Source organism: Anolis carolinensis, unplaced genomic scaffold (assembly GCF_035594765.1).
Source record: "Anolis carolinensis isolate JA03-04 unplaced genomic scaffold, rAnoCar3.1.pri scaffold_11, whole genome shotgun sequence".
Classification (NCBI taxonomy): domain Eukaryota; kingdom Metazoa; phylum Chordata; class Lepidosauria; order Squamata; family Dactyloidae; genus Anolis; species Anolis carolinensis.
The window spans coordinates 22,674,520-22,694,799 of NW_026943822.1; the positions used below are offsets into that span (position 1 = coordinate 22,674,520).

Sequence of the window (20,280 nt, forward strand, 5' to 3'; positions counted from 1 at the left end):
TGTTATTTCTTGTTTTAAAAGGAAATATATAGTCGGAGAGAGAGAGCAAGGGGGGGGGGACGCATTGAGGCTGGTAGCGGAGAAGAAGGAGAGACAGTTCTGCGTCTGATCAGAAAATGTGCGAGAAAAAGCTCTGACAGAACGAAACGTTTGTCTTCATTGGAATCACACATTCCTGACATGACTCATCGACCATCATCCATCCATCCATCCTACATGCGTTCTCTAGAAGGCCAAAATGGATTTTTTTAAAAATGAAATAAAAATCTCTCGCTGGGACTCGAAATATCTTGCTGTGACTCAAAATGTCAGCCAAAACACATCCACCAGAAGTGTATCAATATAAATATATTACGGTGAGAAAATGGGAGTTGACGGCCGTGTAAAGTGGAGTTTGCTATGTTTGGAGGTGAAGCGAGGGAGGACACACGCGGAACAAGAAGACATTTCCATCTAGGGTTATAACTCAGATATAGTATATATTTTTTCTCTTCTTCTGGCCAGGAGCTCAGGACCATAAATAGGAAGACCGTTGTTATTGTGGAAGCCATAGCCACAGTTTTCACTTACACTTGGGGAAAATGGCCATCCTGAGGCTCCTTCTACATTGTCATACAATCCAGCTGGATTATATGAGTCTATGCCATATAATCCAGTTCAAAGCAGGTAATCTGGATTTTATATGGCAGTGTAGAAGGGGACTCAGATTCACAACAACCCTGTGATGTATATTCCTCCAAGAGAGAAGACCAGCTGATGGTCACCAGAAGGCCCTCCATTGACAAGTGCACTGTATCTCCAAAGGAAGATAAAGACCTTATCATCGTCAAGTTGTATTCGATGCTTAGACCATAGGTCTTTGACATATAAGGCAAACAAATAAACACATTAATGAATCAATACATTCAGCCACTACCCTGAGTCTGCAAGACCTGAACAAAGCAGTTGATGGCCATAGGCTCTTGAAGACTCTTGAAGATATCTCCTTCAGTGAGCCTCCATAAGTTGAAGTTGACTTGATGGCAAATGGATTTAAACATGAATGTCTATGGTGATAACCACCTGATGAGATTCATCAGGCCTTCTCAGTGTTGATGAGATATAATTCCTACCAATATCCTTGGATATATTGTCCGAAATTCCTGGGAATGATAGTTCAACATCTTGAGGGCCACATTTATCCCTTCCCTGTCTGAGATTGGATCTACATTGGCCCATATCCCAGGATTATCTGCTTTGAAGTGGATTATATGAGTCCACACTGCCAGATAATCTGGGATAAGAAGATAATCTGACATCAGATCCTGGGATATAGGGCAGTGTAGATCCAGCCTGAGATTCAAACTTAAATCAGATCAGAGTTGTACCCTGTTAATAATAACTAAAACTTGGAAGGAAAGCTAGGAAAGAACTAAAGATCTTCAATATATATACTGTATATACTCGAGTATAAGCCTAGTTTTTCAGCCCTTTTTTAGGACTAAAAAAAAACCCTCCTCGGTTTATACTTGGGTGAGGGTCCTGGTGCACTTATATTCAGGTCGGCTTATACTCAAGTATATATGGTATATTTATTATTTTCCTCTATTATTTTTGGTATTGTTACCTATATTATTTTACTCTATTAATTATTATTATTACATTTATTATTTGACTCTAATATTATTACACTTATTACTTTTCTTTATGTATTATTATTACATTTATTATTTTACTGCATTTATTATTATTATGATTCCATTTATTATTTCACTCTATTATTATTATTAAAAGGATACATAAGCACATTTACATTGAAGAAGATGGAAATAATGAAAATTATGATTTAATAAGAGTTGGACAGTCATATCTTAAATTACAGTTTGATGTAAAGATTCAAAAACATTTAAACTACTGATGCCTCAATTAATGCAATTTTATTGGTATCTCGGCTTATACTGGAGTCAATGTTTTCCTAGTTTTTTTGTGGTAAAATCAGGTTCCTCGGCTTATATTCGGGTTGGCTTATATTCGAGTATATATGGGATAATTGAATATTAAATGCCATGGGATTTCCAAAGTTTATGTATGCTTCTATGGACAGTGAGGAAAGCAGATAGGAAGAAAGTCAACTCATTTGAAATATGAGGCTGGAGAAGAGTTCTGCGGATATTGCTACAAAGACAAATAATTGGCTCCTGGAGCAAATCAGCTGGAGACTAAATACTCCAAAGGCATCAGATCACGTCTGAACTTGGAAGCTAAGCAGGGTCAGGTACTGCGGCGATATTTCAGAGAAAGGAAGTAGCAATGCCACCTCTGAGTATTCCCTGCTTCAGGAAACCGTATGAAAAATTCATGGGGTCACCACAAGTTGACAAGTGACGGGAAAGCATATAGATACACACACAGAGCAACTCAAGCTTGAAGTCTCCCTAGAAACTGACTAAACTGAGACTGTCATATTCCGAAATTATCATGAGAAAGCATGCTTCGCTAGAAAAGACGGTAATGATAGGAAAGGAAGACGGCAGGAGGAAAAGAAGAAGATTGCATTCCTGATGGAGGGACTGAAGCAAGAAAGCCAATGCTGCCTTGAGCAGGGCTATTGTGGATGGAATAACTTGGAGGCCTCTCATCCGTAAGCCAAAGGCCATATGAAATCCAGATTATCTATCTTTGAAATGAATTATATGGCAATGTGATCAGCTACCAGGTGGTTCCATAATAAATAAAAAATATTGCAGCTGAGCTCTTACTGTTATGGCTATCCTGCCAAGCCGAACAAGCCGGATTGGCCGAAGTGAACTGACCACTCTGAATTTATGCACAAGCCTAATGGCTTGCTTTATTTATTTATTATTATTTATTTACAGTAGTTATATTCCGCCCTTCTTTCTCACCCCGAAGGGGACTCAGGGCGGATTACAATGAACACATATATGGCAAACATTCAATGCCAACAGACAAACAACATACATTAGACAGACTCAGAGGCATTTTTAACATTTTTCCAGCTTCACGATTCCGGCCACAGGGGGAGCTGTTGCTTCACCGTCCAGTAGTGGCTGTACTTCCTCATTCCTTTCCTCGTGTTTTGCTGGCAGTTTTATGGTGTTGTAGATTAGCCTCCCGCATAAAGCGTCCCTAAATTTCCCTAATTGACAGGTGCAACTGTCTTTCGGGGCTGCATAGGTCAACAGCAAGCCGGGGCTATTAATGGTCAGAGGCTTAAACCAACCCGGGCTTCGAACTCATGACCTCTCGGTCAGTAGTGATTTATAGCAGCTGGTTACTAGCCAGCTGTGTCACAGCCCGGCCCATAAGTCAGTGGTTCTCAACCTGTGGGTCCCCAGGTGTTTTGGTCTACAACTCCCAGAAATCCCAGCCAGTTTACCAGCTGTTAGCATTTCTGGAAATTGAAGGCAAAATCATCTGGGGACCCACAGCTTGGGATCCACTGATTGAAGAGGACAGCAATGAAGTCCAGGATCCATTGAACCAACCATTACAATCACCTTCCCTATTAATGGGGCAATTCCCCCAACCCTATTTGTTGCCCCTTTCAGATATCTCAACTGCTTTTTCAGCATAATGGCATTGCATCAGACTCCTGCTGCTCTCCTTTCCTTCCAGGCAAGCTGTTCTGAGAAAACCTGGCCCTAAAAGCCATTCTGTGTAAATACCTGAGCAAACAAAGTCCTTCTCAAAGCAGCCTCCCTACGCTCATTAGAGGCCGTCCCATTATTCAGATGTGTCCCTCGCACCGCGGAGTAGAAATAAACTTCCAGATTGACGCATCACATAAAGCGGAGTGCTCAAAGCAACGACTTTAATTGGGATGTTTAATGAGGGGTGTGCAGAGCCACTTTCGGAAATTTGTCTCCTCTTTTCCTTGCAATTCCTCTGATACTCCTTTCTGGCCATTTTTAATGCCGTTTGACTCTGCTGTAACTGTCATGGCTCAATTATAAAGAATCCTAGGTACCGTATATACTCGAGTATAAGCTGACCCGAATATAAGCCGAGGCACCTAATTTTACCACAAACAACTGGGATAACTTATTGACTCGAGTATAAGCAGAGGGTGGAAAATGAAGCAGTTACAGGTCAATTTCAAAAATAAAATAGATACCAATAACATTTTATTAATCGAGGCATCAGTAGGTGAAATGTTTTTTAATATTTAACATATTTCAAAGAAAAACAATAAACTAGCTCTATAAGTGGAAAAGTAGGGGCAACAAAAACAATATGGTATCAACAATAACCTAATAATAATAATAATAATAATAATAATAATAATAACAACAACAACAACAACAACTTCATTTGGATCCCACCCTATCTCCCCATGGGGACTCAGGCCGGCTTCCAACACAGGCAAACATTCAATGATTATATATAAACAATGCAGAGCTAGATATTGATCTATAATTATAGCTACTAATTTCACATATGCATTTTCCCCTGAAACGTTTGCAAATCCCCTGCAATAGTGTGTGCATTTCCCCTACAATATTTGCAAGCCCTATATATATATATATATATATATATATATATATATATATATATATATATATATATATATATGTCAGCTCACCACAGCCGCTCCTGAATGAACACACGAGACTCTCTGTGGTATCACCAGGAACTTTTACTGTAGGAAACATGAACATCAGAAAAGCCAAGAATGGGAGGCTCCGGCCAACCCTCCTTTATATACCCTCCCCCTCATTTGAACAGTCTCTTCCCGCTCAGTAAAACCCCGCGCAAATTCCCCGCCAAGTCCATCAGCCGTTTCTCCTCCGAGTCCTGGGACGCAGGTGTCTTATCAATGTCAGTGACCCTGAAACTCAGAGCCACATCCAGGCTCTAGTAGCAGGGTTCTGACATGGCGTCCTCCTCCCCTTCGTCCTGGAAGGAAAAGATTAAACACAACTATTGTTCTCCGCTGTCCAGAGTTCCTTTATACTTTTTTAACAAGCTGCAATGGAATACCGGGTGTACCTTTCCTAGGTCCTTTGGTAGCCTCAGCTCATAGGTCACTTCGTTTATTCTTTTTGCTACCCTGAATGGCCCTATATAGCGTGGAGCCAATTTCTTGGATGGGAACCCCAATTTCAGGTTTTTTGTGCTCAGCCAAACCAGATCTCCTTCGCCCAATTTGTCCCCCTCTCGGCGCCTACGATCCGCAAAGAGCTTGTACTTCTTTTGTGTTTCCCGCAATGCCTCTACCACGGTTTGCCACCCTTGCTTGATTTTGGCCGGCCATTCCTCGTCGGTCTGGCCCTCCCCTTCCTTCCACTCGGGTAGCCTGGGGAAAGGTGCCACCTCCTGTCCGTATACTATTTCGAATGGGGCACGACCTGTGGCCGAATGTACGGCCCCGTTAAAAGCCATCTCAGCAAACGGAAGAAGGTCCGCCCAATCATCCTGTCTATAATTGGTGTACATCCTTAAAAATTGGCACAGTGTCTGTTGGGTACGTTCGACCCCCCCGTTGGTCGCGGGATGAAAGGCCGAGCTCAGGTTCCTTTCTGCTCCTAACAGCTGTAAGAATTTTCCCCAAAATTTTGCAGTAAATTGGACTCCCCGGTCACTAATTATCTTGTCGGGACACCCATGTAGGCGATATACATGCTTCACATACAAATCAGCAAGTTTTTCAGCTGAAGGGAGTTTTGGCAGAGCCACAAAGTGTGCCTGTTTTGAGAATAGGTCCAATATTGTCCAAATGTATCTGTGGCCTCTGCTGGGGGGTAGTTCGCCTACAAAATCCATGGCTACGCATTCCCATGGCCTCATGGGCTCCACCACCTTCTGCAATAGCCCCTGGGGCTTCCCCGGTGGTGTTTTTCCCTCTGCACATAATTCACACTGCGTGACGTATCCCCTGGCGTCTTTCCTCATTCCGGGCCACCAGCATTGTTTGGCCAACAGTTTAATAGTCCTGGTGGGGCCTAGATGACCCGCACCCTTGTTATCATGGTACTTCCTTAACATTTCTCGTCTTAAACATTCAGGAATATACAATTTCTTATTTACAAACACCAAATCCCCACACAATTCTCCCTTTTCTTTGTTTGTTTGTAACCATTTGTCCATTCCATACGCTCGCTTCAACTCTTCCTCCCATATTTCTCCTCCCCCCGTGGAAATGGCAGTACGTTTGTTTTCTTTGGCCGCTTGTGCTCGAGTTAGTACTGCCAGGCCCCATTGCTTATCAAGAAAAATACTCCCTTCAGATTCCTGAATTCCTCCCCCGTGCTGAGGCATCCGAGAGAGAGCGTCAGCGAGTATATTATGTTTCCCCTGGAAGAATCTGAGTCTGAAATCAAAACGGCTGAAATATTGGGCCCATCTAATTTGCTTCGCTGATAGTTTACGAGGGGATCTTAGATACTGTAAATTTCTATGGTCAGTCCACACCTCAAACGGTGTTCCACTTCCTTCCAGAAAGTGTCTCCAGCACTCTAGTGCTTTTAGAATCGCTAAGGCTTCTCTCTCCCAAATCGGCCAGTTTTTTTCTGTATCGCTAAACTTTTTTGACAGATAGCCACATGGCTTCAGGTTCCCCCCCTCGTCTTTCTGTAGCAGAACTGCCCCATATGCCCGGTCTGACGCATCGCAATGTAATACAAAGGCTTTAGACATATCAGGGTGCTGTAGGACAGGCTCCTCAGTAAAACGCTTTTTAAGGGCTTCGAAAGCTTCCTGGCATTCTATTGTCCAGGTCAGTTTGGCCCCTGGGGCCTTCACTTTGGCTGTTTCTCCCCTACCTTTAGTCTTTAACAAATCCGTTAATGGCAAAGTGAGGCGCGCAAAGTCCTTGATAAATGTTCTATAGAAGTTTGCGAACCCTAGGAAGGATTGCAGCTGCTTCCGTGTTTTGGGGGCTTCCCACCCCCTCACGTCTTCTACCTTCGCAGGGTCCATCGCCACTCCCTGGGAGGAAATCCTATACCCCAGAAAGTCTATCTGGTCTTTATTGAACTCGCACTTGGCAAGCTTCGCATACAGTTTTGCTTCTCTCAACTTTTGCAGGACTTCCCTGACTAGTTCTATGTGTTGCTCCTTAGTCCGAGATACTAACAATATGTCATCTAAAAAAACAAAGACTCCCTTGTACAACAATGGATGCAACACTTCGTTGATTAATTGCATGAACGCGGCGCCTCCGCCGCACAAACCGAAAGGGAGCACACGATAATTGAATAATCCGAATGCACAGGAGAAGGCCGTCTTCCACCTGTCCTCTGGTTTAATCTGCAATTTATGGTACGCTTCAATTAAGTCCAATTTAGTGAATATCTGTCCCTCCGATAACTGGGCGATCAAGTCCTTCACTAAAGGTAGGGGGTATTTATTTCCAGAACTGATTGCATTCAGGCCCCTGTAGTCAATGCAGAGCCTCAGCGTTTGGTCCTTTTTGCGCCTGAACAACACAGGCGCCCCTAGAGGGGAATTTGAAGGCTCTATGAAACCCCTCGCTAGGTTTTTATCAATGTATTTTCTCAGTTCCTCCTTTTCCCTAGCCGACATTGGGTATATTTTTGCCTTAGGAAGCTCTGCTCCTGGGACTAGCTCTATCTTCACTTCAACTCTCCGCTTCGGTGGGAAACTGTCTGCTTCCTTCTCATCAAATACGTCCACAAAATCCCGATACTCTGGGGGTAATTTATCTGCCAGTTCTGCTATCCTGATAGAGTCTTCCTCCCCCCTTTTCCCCGGCTCCCTTTCCACTTCCTGGCTCCCTCCTTCCAACTTCATCCTGAAGATCATGCTCTTATCCTCCCAGTTGATTTGCGGGTTGGCCTGCCCCAGCCATGGCATGCCTAGTATAACATTATAGCTGGCTATTTGTGATATCACAAATGACACCTTTCCTTCCCAACTCCCTATCTTACACTTTACATCTTCGGCACTGTACTTAGCTAATGATCCCGATGCTGTGGATCCGTCCAACTGCGAAAAAGCTATTGGGGATTCTAGGTTCGTTCTTTCGCATCCCAATCCCTCGGCTAATTCAGGGGAGATGATGTTCCTGGAACATCCACAATCCACAAATGCTTTGCAGGTTGCTTGTTTGCTGCCACTTTCCAGCTGAATGGGGACCACTATCATGGCTTTGTCCTGACTTACCAACCCCCCCGAGTGGTGCCTCATCGGTGGTTCTTCCTCGGCGCGTTTCCCTGCCACGGCTCTTGGTTTGGGCGGGCCTCCGCCTTCCCCTTTTCTCTGCCAGCACTCGGCAGCCCTGTGGCCCAAACGGCCGCACACGAAGCAGCCCCTCCTGCTGGTGCTCACGTTCCCTGTCGGCTCCGTTCTCCTCCCGGCTGGGGTTGATCCCTCCTTCCGGCTCCCCTCTTTCATCTGCGGCCGCTGCTGTAGCCCTCCTCGGTGCCTCCTCGCCTGGGCCAGCGATGTCTCGATGCGCCCCGCCAGCTGAATCCATCCGCGCAGTGTGTCAGGCTCATCACGATGCACCGCCCAGGAGAGGATCTCCCGCCTGAGCCCCTCTTTGAAGAGTTCTATCTTTGTCACTGCAGACCATTCCGGCACCTTTTCAGCGAGGCATTGGAACTCCTCCGCATACTCAGATACCGACCTCTGCCCCTGGGAGACGGTCTTCAACTCCTCCCTCGCCCGGATCTGCTCCAGTGGATCTCGGAAACGGGTCTCCAGGGCCCCCATAAAGCGTCGGAGTGACCCCAGACATGGGTCGCGCCGCGCGTGTAGTTGAACGTACCAGCTGGCCGCTCCCCTCTTCAACACTGCACCAATGGCCCGTACCCGGCTGGATTCCGTTCTAAAAGTGTGGGCATTGTCCTCCATATAGCCCCTCACCGTGGTCAGGAAGAAATCCAGTTCAGAGGACTCTCCCCCAAACTCGATCCTTAGTTCCTCTCGTCTCGGTAGGGGTCCCTGTGGTGGCAATCCCCAATTCTCCGCCCGTCGCAAGCCCCCTTGCGGGCCAGTGGGCCCCGCTGCTGCTTCCCTTTGTCCTGTGCCACGCCCGGCATTCGCCAGGGGCACCAGGGTCTCAGTTGGGAGCGTAGCCGGGATTCTCGGAGGCTTTTCCCCTTCGTCGTCACTCTCCTCCACCCGCGTCAGGCTCGTTTGGATCTTGGGCCGGGCACCGGGCTCCTTTCGCATTTCCCTTCCCTTCGGTGCTGGGAGGTCTGCAAAGCCCTGGCTGCTTCCCATGCTCACGTCCCACATTGAGCTAGCCCGGAGTTCCCTTCCTCGCTCCGGCTCCGCCAAAACCGCCAGGCGCTCCATCGCCCTCGACATCACTGCCAGGGTGGTCTCCATCGCCGACATCCTCTCCTCCAGAAATACCATCTTTTGCGGGCCTGGGGAAGGTGAACCTTCCTCTCCTCCGGTGCTATCTCCCCGCACCACTCCGCGCCTCTGGGTTACCCCATTTGGCTGGGCATAAGCGGTGGATGACGCCAGGGCCGCCAGCTGGTGGAACTCAGCGTCCGTCTCGGGAGTGGCCCTTTCCGACCTTCCTCCTCCGGCGCCCAAGAGCTCTTCATCCTCCACTTGCATGTTACACCTCACCGCTACAGCGGGATGGTGTCCGTATTCTTGGCTTAGTGTCAGCTCACCACAGCCGCTCCTGAATGAACACACGAGACTCTCTGTGGTATCACCAGGAACTTTTACTGTAGGAAACATGAACATCAGAAAAGCCAAGAATGGGAGGCTCCGGCCAACCCTCCTTTATATACCCTCCCCCTCATTTGAACAGTCTCTTCCCGCTCAGTAAAACCCCGCGCAAATTCCCCGCCAAGTCCATCAGCCGTTTCTCCTCCGAGTCCTGGGACGCAGGTGTCTTATCAATGTCAGTGACCCTGAAACTCAGAGCCACATCCAGGCTCTAGTAGCAGGGTTCTGACATATATGTCTATATATATGTGTGTGTGTTCATTTCCCCCCTGTAATATTTGCAAGCCCTAAATATGGTAGGTAAGAATATATTCGTATCTATCCAGACATCTCTCTTTATATAGATATTTGCAGAGACTTGCAAACATATGAAGGTAAATTCATATATAAAAATAATGTATATGTATGGCTACAGATACACAGGTACATGGATCTATATTTATAAACGATTTGCAAATACCTGCAAACATATGAGGGGAAAATCATATATAAAAATAATGTATATGTATGGCTACAGATACACAGGTACATGGATCTATATTTATAAAGGATTTGCAAATTCTTGCAAACATATGAGGGGAAAATCATATATAAAAATAATGTATATGTATGGCTACAGATACACAGGTACATGGATCTATATTTATAAAGGATTTGCAAATTCTTGCAAACATATGAGGGGAAATTCATATATAAAAATAATGTATATGTATGGCTACAGATACACAGGTACATGGATCTATATTTATAAAGGATTTGCAAATATCTGCAAACATATGAGGGGAAAATCATATATAAAAATAATGTATATGTATGGCTGCAGATACACAGGTACATGGATCTATATTTATAAAGGATTTGCAAATTCTTGCAAACATATGAGGGGAAAATCATATATAAAAATAATGTATATGTATGGCTACAGATACACAGGTACGTGGATCTATATTTATAAAGGATTTGCAAATTCTTGCAAACATATGAGGGGAAATTCATATATAAAAATAATGTATATGTATGGCTACAGATACACAGGTACGTGGATCTATATTTATAAAGGATTTGCAAATACCTGCAAACATATAAGGGGAAATTCATATATAAAATTAATGTATATAGATAGATACACATATAAAGGTACATAGAGATGGCAAAAGCTTGCAAGGGGTTAATGCCTATTTATCTGTAGGAGAGTTTACAAATATTTCAGGGGGAAATGCTCTTCAAACTCTTCAAATGTATAGCAAGCTATCGTATTGCTAAGAGATTGCATTACCGTCCAGAAAAAAAGTCATTTTTCCAAGCTGTCCTTAAGACATAATGGAAAACCATTGGCTTAAACCATTTGCTCTCCTGACCTGTTCCAACCAATGAGAGTTGACTCTGGTTTGGAAACTTCCTGCCCTTTCAGTTTCAACGGGAACTTGGTGCCGATCTGACAAACGCTACAAATTATTATTATGAATGCGGTGACCTCGAAAGCATACATTATTTACTTCTATCCACGCACCCTTCCTGTCCCAAGGCTCATTACAAATCATGAAAGTCGCACGCCGCAAACGCTGCTGAATAATTCATCCGAATCACCGTCCACAGAGTTCCTTTTTGCAGCCATTCTCCAAGTGCAGGGAGACATTTGAAGATCCGCCAAAGGATGGTCATTTCGAATCTTCATTAATAAATTTCAGGCATCCCACTCGCATCTGATCTCACAGCGGATTGATAGAGAAAGTGAGAGCGAGCAGCGAGTCGAATCAGGCCTTAGCGTGAGATGGAAATTAGTCATCAGAATGAGAAGATAAATTTCAGATATTGAAAAACCATCAGGAAAGGTTAAGCATTCACTGTAAATATGTCTGCATATATACCTACATACAGCAGATTCCCAGTTAACCGACACCCACGTGGATTGTTAGATTTCCAGATGCTTGAGAGTTACTATCAAAAATAGACGTAACTAATATTATACCCCATATTAACCCATATCATACAGAGTTTATGGCGGCATTGAATGTTTGCCATTGTATGTTGGAATCCGTCTTGAGTCCCCTTTGGGAAATAGGGCGGAATACAAATAAAGTTTATTATTATTATTATATTATTATTGACACAACGATGTTGTATGACACAGCAAACAAGATAGACATGCTGGATTTCGTTTCACAAAATCACAAGTCGAACACTTCCCAAGTGTCTAGGACTGTGTGATGTATTTTCGGATGATGCGTGCAGATCCCAGTAGGGTGGCCTTTTGCAGTTGGCAGATCGTGATTTTGTCAATGTCTATTGTTTCCAAATGCTGGCTGAGATCTTTTGGCACGGCACCCACTGTGCCCATCACCACCGGGACCACCTGCACTGGTTTCTGCCAGAGTCTTTGAAGTTCAATCTTGAGGTCCTGATAGCAGCTGAGTTTTTCCTGTTGTTTTTCGTCAATGCGACTGTCACCTGGGATGGCAACATCAATGATCCAAACCTTGTTCTTTTCCACAACTGTGATGTCTGGTGTGTTGTGTTCCAGAACTTTGTCAGTCTGGATTCGGAAGTCCCACAGTATCTTTGCGTGTTCATTTTCCACAACCTTTGCAGGTTTGTGATCCCACCAGTTCTTTGCTGCTGGGCGGTGGTACTTGAGGCATAAGTTCCAATGAATCATTTGGGCCACATAGTTGTGCCTCTGTTTGTAGTCTGTCTGTGCAATTTTCTTACAGCAGCTGAGGATATGATCCATGGTTTCGTAGGTTTCCTTGCACAGTCTGCGTTTTGGGTCATCAGCTGATTTTTCGATCTTGGCCTGAATTGCCTTTGTTCTGATGGCTTGCTCCTGGGTTGCAAGGATCAGGCCTTCTGTCTCCTTCTTCAGGGTCCCATTCGTGAGCCAGAGCCAGGTCTTATTATTATTATTGTTATTATTATTATTATTATTATTATTATTATTTCTACCATTTCTACCATTTCTTTAGTGTCTTTCGTGTCTTTGGGGGCACGAAACAGAAAGCCCCTCCTCGCACAAAAATCGGTTCAACACTAAAGCAATCCTGGCTCCAAGCCTACTTTCGTCTGCAGCTGAGCACCTCCAAAACTTGCCTTGAAAAGAGAGTACGTGTGGTACTCTAGAGTAAGAGGCGCTCAGCTGCAGGCACTAGCAGACGTGCATGCTTTCCAGGCCTGCACGCCACACACGCACTCTCTTTCCAAGGATAATGTGTGTATGGCGTGGTGTGCAGGTCCGGAAAGCATATGCGCCTGCAGCCAAGCGACTCTTACTCCAGAGTATTAGGTGCTTGGCTGCAGGCATGTGTGCTTTCTGGGCCTGCACGTCACACACACACACTTTCCAAGGATAATGTGTGTATGGCGTGGTGTGCAGGCCCAGAAAGCATATGCGCCTGCAGCTAAGTGACTCTTACTCTAAAGTATTAGGTGCTTGGCTGCAGGCGTGTGTGCTTTCTGGGCCTGCATGTCACACACACACACTCTCTTTCCAAGGAAAATGTGTGTATGGCGTGGCGTGCAGGTTCAGAAAGCATATGCGCCTGCAGCCAAGCGACTCTTACTCTAGAGTATTAGGTGCTTGGCTGCAGGCGTGTGTGCTTTCCAGGCCTGCACGCCACACACACAATCTCTTTCCAAGGATAGTGTGTGTATGGCGTGGCATGCAGGCCCGGAAAGCATATGCGCCTGCAGCCAATCTACTCTTACTCTAGAGTATTAGGTGCTTGGCTGCAGGCGTGTGTGCTTTCCGGGCTTGCACGCCATGCCACACACACATTCTCTTTCTGAGGAGAGTGTGTGTGTGGCGTGGCATGCGGCAGGCCTGAAAAGTGTACGCGCCTGCCAGTGCTGCAGCTGAGCACCTCTTCTAGAGTAGAAACAGCAGATATGAAACCTCTTTAAAGGATGTGCTGGGAAGGGGAGTCTGGTTGGGAATTATCTTATAAAAGATAATTAATAATATATTGATATGTCACTGGTGTATTGTAGAGAGGGCCCCTTGAACCAATTGTTGGATGGTGAGCTAACGCACCAACAAATCTCATTCATTCAATGGATTTAATTGAATTGGTACAAATAATTGAATTTAAGCTCATGCATATACCATGCCCATCGCTGAATTAGATCTTCTCTGGAAAGGATTCAACCAATTAAAGAAATGAAGGCAATCAGTCTTTGCATTTGAAATCCCTTCCATTTTGTCAAAGCGGAGAAGGATCTCCCTCCTGCTCACATCACCCAACGACTACAAATTCTCATTGTGCGCCAACTCTCTAACCATGAACCAGACGCGAAGGTGAAATTAATTTGTGGTTCCAGTCCATGCGCTTCCAACATTTCATTAGACTTGAGTTCTTGCACTGGGACGTAGGCGTTTCTGAATTCATATTCCGCTGCTTTATTCAACCTCATTTCGAATCTGGCATGCGTGAGGACGAAAGAATTACCCAAAAAAAGAAAACAAGGAGGCAAGGCGAGAGCCGGTTCTGCGGTGCACGGCTTTTCGAAGCATCTGTTTATTGAGGGGAAAGATGTATTCATACACACAGATACCATCGGCTGGGATGAGGTGCTAAACATTTACTGCCCTGCCATCAATCTTCATAAAGAGAGGCTAGGCCTAGCAGAGAGGAGGAGGAAGGAGAAGGAGAGGTTCTCCGGCAATGTCATAAATACACATGCGGTTTTTATGCATCTCCTAGAAACAAACTATGGAAGATGCAGTTTGACAGATGCACACATGGGAAGTATCAGATTGTGGCTGCAAATACAGGGTCATTGGGAGGAACACAAGAGCAGTAATTCAGTCTAGCTTGGGTAGGTTTGTGGGCAAGTTGATTAATAGAAGAAGACAACTCCAGTGGATGGAAGGACCATCAGATCACAGATGGGGACCCACAGGACATCAAATCCAATTATGTGACCCCCCCCCCCCCTAGTAGGTTGTTTAGGTCCAAGCTACTAAAAAGATCCAGATGCTTTGGCTACCCCCCCCCCCTTCCAGGTCCGTTTTGAGGGATCCACTAGAGGAGTGGGCATGGCTTCTTCCCAAGAGCCCGAGACAGGGCTGAGAACCTATACCTCTCCTGTGACGCTTGTTGGGACACAGAGGGCGGAGCTAGGGAAGGGGGCGGGGCCTCCTTCCAAGAGCCCGAGATAGGGCTGAGCCTCTATACTTTTCTTGAGAGGCCTTTTAGGTCTAAAAGGCAGAGCTAGGGAAGGGGGCAGGGCCTCCTTCCAAGAGCCTGAGATAGGGCTGAGCCTCTATACCTCTCCTGAGAGGCCTTTTAGGACTAAAAGTCGGAACTAGGGAAGGGGGCAGGGCCTCCTTCCAACCCGAGATAGGGCTGAGCCTCTATACTTCTCCTGAGAGGCCTTTTAGGACTAGAGGGCGGGGCTAGGGAAGGGGGTGGGGCCTCCTTCCAAGAGCGCGAGACAGGGCTGAGCCTCTATACTTCTCCTGAGAGGCCTTTTCGGACTAAAAGGCAGAGCTAGGGAAGGGGGCAGGGCCTCCTTCCAAGAGCCTGAGATAGGGCTGAGCCTCTATACCTCTCCTGAGAGGCCTTTTAGGACTAAAAGTCGGAACTAGGGAAGGGGGCAGGGCCTCCTTCCAACCCGAGATAGGGCTGAGCCTCTATACTTCTCCTGAGAGGCCTTTTAGGACTAGAGGGCGGGGCTAGGGAAGGGGGTGGGGCCTCCTTCCAAGAGCGCGAGACAGGGCTGAGCCTCTATACTTCTCCTGAGAGGCCTTTTCGGACTAAAAGGCGAAGCTAGGGAAGGGGGCGGGGCCTCCTTCCAAGAGCGCGAGACAGGGCTGAGCCTCTATACTTTTCCTGAGAGGCCTTTTAGGACTAAAAGGCAGAGCTAGGGAAGGGGGCGGGGCCTCCTTCCAAGAGCCCGAGACAGGGCTGAGCCTCTATACTTTTCCTGAGAGGCCTTTTAGGACTAAAAGGCGGAGCTAGGGAAGGGGGCGGGGCCTCCTTCCAAGAGCCCGAGACAGGGCTGAGCCTCTATACTTTTCCTGAGAGGCCTTTTCGGACTAAAAGGCGGAGCTAGGGAAGGGGGCGGGGCCTCCTTCCAAGAGCCCGAGACAGGACTGAGCCTCTATACTTTTCCTGAGAGGCCTTTTAGGACTAAAATGCGGAGCTAGGGAAGGGGGCGGGGCCTCCTTCCAAGAGCCCGAGACAGGGCTGAGCCTCTATACTTTTCCTGAGAGGCCTTTTCGGACTAAAAGGCGGAGCTAGGGAAGGGGGCGGGGCCTCCTTCCAAGAGCGCGAGACAGGACTGAGCCTCTATACTTTTCCTGAGAGGCCTTTTAGGACTAAAAGGCAGAGCTAGGGAAGGGGGCGGGGCCTCCTTCCAAGAGCCCGAGACAGGGCTGAGCCTCTATACTTTTCCTGAGAGGCCTTTTAGGACTAAAAGGCGGAGCTAGGGAAGGGGGCGGGGCCTCCTTCCAAGAGCCCGAGACAGGGCTGAGCCTCTATACTTTTCCTGAGAGGCCTTTTCGGACTAAAAGGCGGAGCTAGGGAAGGGGGCGGGGCCTCCTTCCAAGAGCCCGAGACAGGGCTGAGCCTCTATACTTTTCCTGAGAGGCCTTTTAGGACTAAAAGGCGGAGCTAGGGAAGGGGGCGGGGCCTCCTTCCAAGAGCCCGAGACAGGGCTGAGCCTCTATACTTTTCCTGAGAGGCCTTTTCGGACTAAAAGGCGGAGCTAGGGAAGGGGGCGGGGCCTCCTTCCAAGAGCCCGAGACAGGGCTGAGCCTCTATACTTTTCCTGAGAGGCCTTTTCGGACTAAAAGGCGGAGCTAGGGAAGGGGGCGGGGCCTCCTTCCAAGAGCGCGAGACAGGACTGAGCCTCTATACTTTTCCTGAGAGGCCTTTTAGGACTAAAAGGCAGAGCTAGGGAAGGGGGCGGGGCCTCCTTCCAAGAGCCCGAGACAGGGCTGAGCCTCTATACTTTTCCTGAGAGGCCTTTTAGGACTAAAAGGCGGAGCTAGGGAAGGGGGCGGGGCCTCCTTCCAAGAGCCCGAGACAGGGCTGAGCCTCTATACTTTTCCTGAGAGGCCTTTTAGGACTAAAATGCGGAGCTAGGGAAGGGGGCGGGGCCTCCTTCCAAGAGCCCGAGACAGGGCTGAGCCTCTATACTTTTCCTGAGAGGCCTTTTAGGACTAAAATGCGGAGCTAGGGAAGGGGGCGGGGCCTCCTTCCAAGAGCCCGAGATAGGGCTGAGCCTCTATACTTTTCCTGAGAGGCCTTTTAGGACTAAAATGCGGAGCTAGGGAAGGGGGCGGGGCCTCCTTCCAAGAGCCTGAGATAGGGCTGAGCCTCTATACTTTTCCTGAGAGGCCTTTTAGGACTAAAATGCGGAGCTAGGGAAGGGGGCGGGGCCTCCTTCCAAGAGCCTGAGATAGGGCTGAGCCTCTATACTTTTCCTGAGAGGCCTTTTAGGACTAAAGGGTGGGACTAGGGGTAGGGGCGAGGCCTCTTCCCAAGAGCCTCTGTATACCTCCCTGAGGTGCTTGTTAGAAGACGGGGGCGGGGTATAGAGGTTCAGCCCCGTCAGGCACTTGGGAAGAGGCCCCGCCCCCTCCTCTAGCCCCGCCCCCTGTGTCCTGGCAACCGATTTTTCCAGAGCCAATATCTGCACACAGAGATATGCTCTACGAATGCTGCACAGCTTCTGTGTGGAATGTCAACATTGCACAACATATGACAATGACTTGGTGCCACTGGGAAATTGCATAATGGAAGGAAGGAAGAATGAAAAGAAGGATGGAAGGAAGGATGGAAGGAAGGAAGGATAGATAGATGTATGGAAAGAAGGATGGAAGGAAGAAAGGAAGGATGGAAGGAAGAAAGGAAGGACAGAAGGATGGATGGATGGATGGATGGATGGAAGGACGGACGGAAGGAAGGAAGGAAGGAAGGAAGGAAGGAAGGAAGGAAAGAAGGAAGGAAGGAAGGAAAAAAGGAAGGAAAAAAGGAAGGATAGATGGATGGATGGATGGATGGAAAGAAGGATGGAAGGAAGAAAGAGAGGATGGAAGGAAGGAAGGAAGGAAGGAAGGAAGGAAGGAAGGAAGGAAGGAAGGAAGGAAGGACAGAAGGAAGGAAAAAAGGAAGGATAGATGGATGGATGGATGGATGGAAAGAAGGATGGAAGATAGAAAGGAAGGATGGAAGGACGGACGGACGGACGGACGGAAGGAAGGAAGAAAGGAAGGACAGAAGGACGGAAGGAAGGATAGATGGATGGATGGATGGATGGATGGAAAGAAGGATGGAAGGAAGAAAGGAAGGACAGAAGGATGGATGGAAGGAAGGAAAAAAGGAAGATATGGATGGATGGATGGATGGATGGATGGAAAGAAGGATGGAAGGAAGAAAGGAAGGACAGAAGGAAGGACAGAAGGAAGGAAAAAAGGAAGGATAGATGGATGGATGGATGGATGGATGGAAAGAAGGATGGAAGATAGAAAGGAAGGATGGAAGGACGGACGGACGGAAGGAAGGAAGAAAGGAAGGACAGAAGGACGGAAGGAAGGAAGGAAGGAAGGAAGGAAGGAAGGACAGAAGGAAGGAAAAAAGGAAGGATAGATGGATGGATGGATGGATGGATGGATGGATGGATGGGTGGAAAGAAGGATGGAAGGAAGAAAGGAAGGACAGAAGGATGGATGGAAGGAAGGAAAAAAGGAAGATATGGATGGATGGATGGATGGATGGATGGATGGATGGATGGATGGAAAGAAGGATGGAAGGAAGAAAGGAAGGACAGAAGGATGGATGGATGGAAGGAAAAAAGGAAGATATGGATGGATGGATGGATGGATGGAAAGAAGGATGGAAGGAAGAAAGGAGGGACAGAAGGATGGATGGAAGGAAGGAAAAAAGGAAGATATGGATGGATGGATGGATGGATGGATGGATGGATGGATGGATGGATGGAAAGAAGGATGGAAGGAAGAAAGGAAGGACAGAAGGATGGATGGAAGGAAGGAAAAAAGGAAGATATGGATGGATGGATGGATGGATGGAAAGAAGGATGGAAGGAAGAAAGGAGGGACAGAAGGATGGATGGAAGGAAGGAAAAAAGGAAGATATGGATGGATGGATGGATGGATGGATGGATGGAAAGAAGGATGGAAGGAAGAAAGGAAGGACAGAAGGATGGATGGATGGATGGAAGGAAGGAGGGAGGGAGGGAGGGAAGGAGGGAAGGAAGGAAGGAAGGAAGGAAGGAAGGAAGGGGAAGGATGGAAAAGAGAAAAGGAGAGGAGAAATATCAGCCTTTCTAAACAACCCGTCCAGATGTGCAGAAGACAAGTTTCCGAGCATAAATGAGCTTCCTAAGTTAGCCAAACGCGAGGGCAATCTTTAATTCAGTTTGTGCCACCTGGTTCCATTATATTGTGTTTGCTTTCATGGTTTTAAGGTAAGCTCGTAATATTTATCTTGGCAAGCCTGCTTGGGCAAGGCGGGTGTTTGTTTGCGAAGAGAACAGGGCAGAACTTTTCCTATTGGGAAAACGGATCAATGCTCTCCCACCTGTGAACGGAGATTCGGAGAAGGCAAAACACGGGGAAAACAACCACTTTCATTCCAACCTTCCAATTACACAACTGGACTTGTTAGTGAACACAAGGCAGGGCTTTTTAGTTTGGGTAGAAGGCATGCCTCTCTCGTAACTCTCCGATCCCACTCCTGGCTATTTAAAAAACCAAAATCGATATTTCTCGGGATTTAAATGCATTGTTTCTCATCGCCCTCCCCAGTGAAAAAGGAGAAGATTGCTTTCAGCCTTGCGTACCAGCCTTTCTCAATATTTAGACTGCTGCTCAGAGCTTATTAAATGGATCTGTCGGTAAGCCTTGGGATTATCCAGTTTCCCAGTCATTGCAGGTTTTGAACTTTTTTGGGGAGAGAGCGAAGAGTGTAGTGGCATTTACAATGGATTTAAAGGCTCTGATATTCACCCCCAAATGCTCAGGTTTTCATCCACAATCCCCCTTGAGCCCAGAGTTTGAGAAAAGGAGTGTAATGATGACAACAACAACGACGATTTTGTTTATGGTGGTGCCATTTGCTTTCATCCACAATCCCCTTGAGTCCAGAGTTTGAGAAAAAAGAGGACGAGGATCATGATGATGATAATGATAATATTCTCTCTTCAACTCCCAGAAATCCTAACAGCTTGTAAACTGACTGAGATTTCTGGAAGTTGTGGGCCAAAACACCTAGGGACCCATAGGTTGAGAACCACTGCTCTATATTTTGCTTATGGTAGAAATTAGAGATGTGCACAAAACATTTTCCTTCGTTTCCTTCGTGCTATCGTTTCGTTTCGACCATTCGTCTACCCAAAAGCAAACTGGGTTATAGTCAAGGAGAAGGAGGGTATTGTGATTAATAATAAGATAATTATAAGACTTTATTTGTATTCCGCCCTATCTCCCCGAGGGGACTCAGGGCGGATTCCAACATATAAATGCCTTTAATGCCTTGACAAAACAATGAATAAATACAAATACAAGAAATAAACCAACCAAATCCAAAAATAAGCCAACATCTAAAACCAATGCATAACACACAATCTAGAATTACATGATAATGTAACCTAACAATTACA

The 20,280-nt window shown here is 46.6% G+C and overlaps 2 protein-coding genes across 3 annotated transcripts in view; both read right to left on the minus strand.

Moving 5' to 3' along the window:
- Positions 1 to 20,280, minus strand: part of lingo1 (leucine rich repeat and Ig domain containing 1) — a 386,928-nt gene that overhangs the window by 322,059 nt on the left and 44,589 nt on the right. The window lies entirely within an intron of this gene.
- On the minus strand, positions 4,617 to 9,904 carry LOC134293985 (uncharacterized). Its single transcript, XM_062963432.1, has 2 exons — positions 8,125 to 9,904; positions 4,617 to 4,896 (listed from the first exon to the last, which is right to left on the minus strand). The coding sequence occupies exons 1-2, from the start codon at positions 9,670 to 9,672 to the stop codon at positions 4,855 to 4,857; spliced, it is 1,590 nt and encodes a 529-aa protein (XP_062819502.1). The 5' UTR covers positions 9,673 to 9,904; the 3' UTR covers positions 4,617 to 4,854.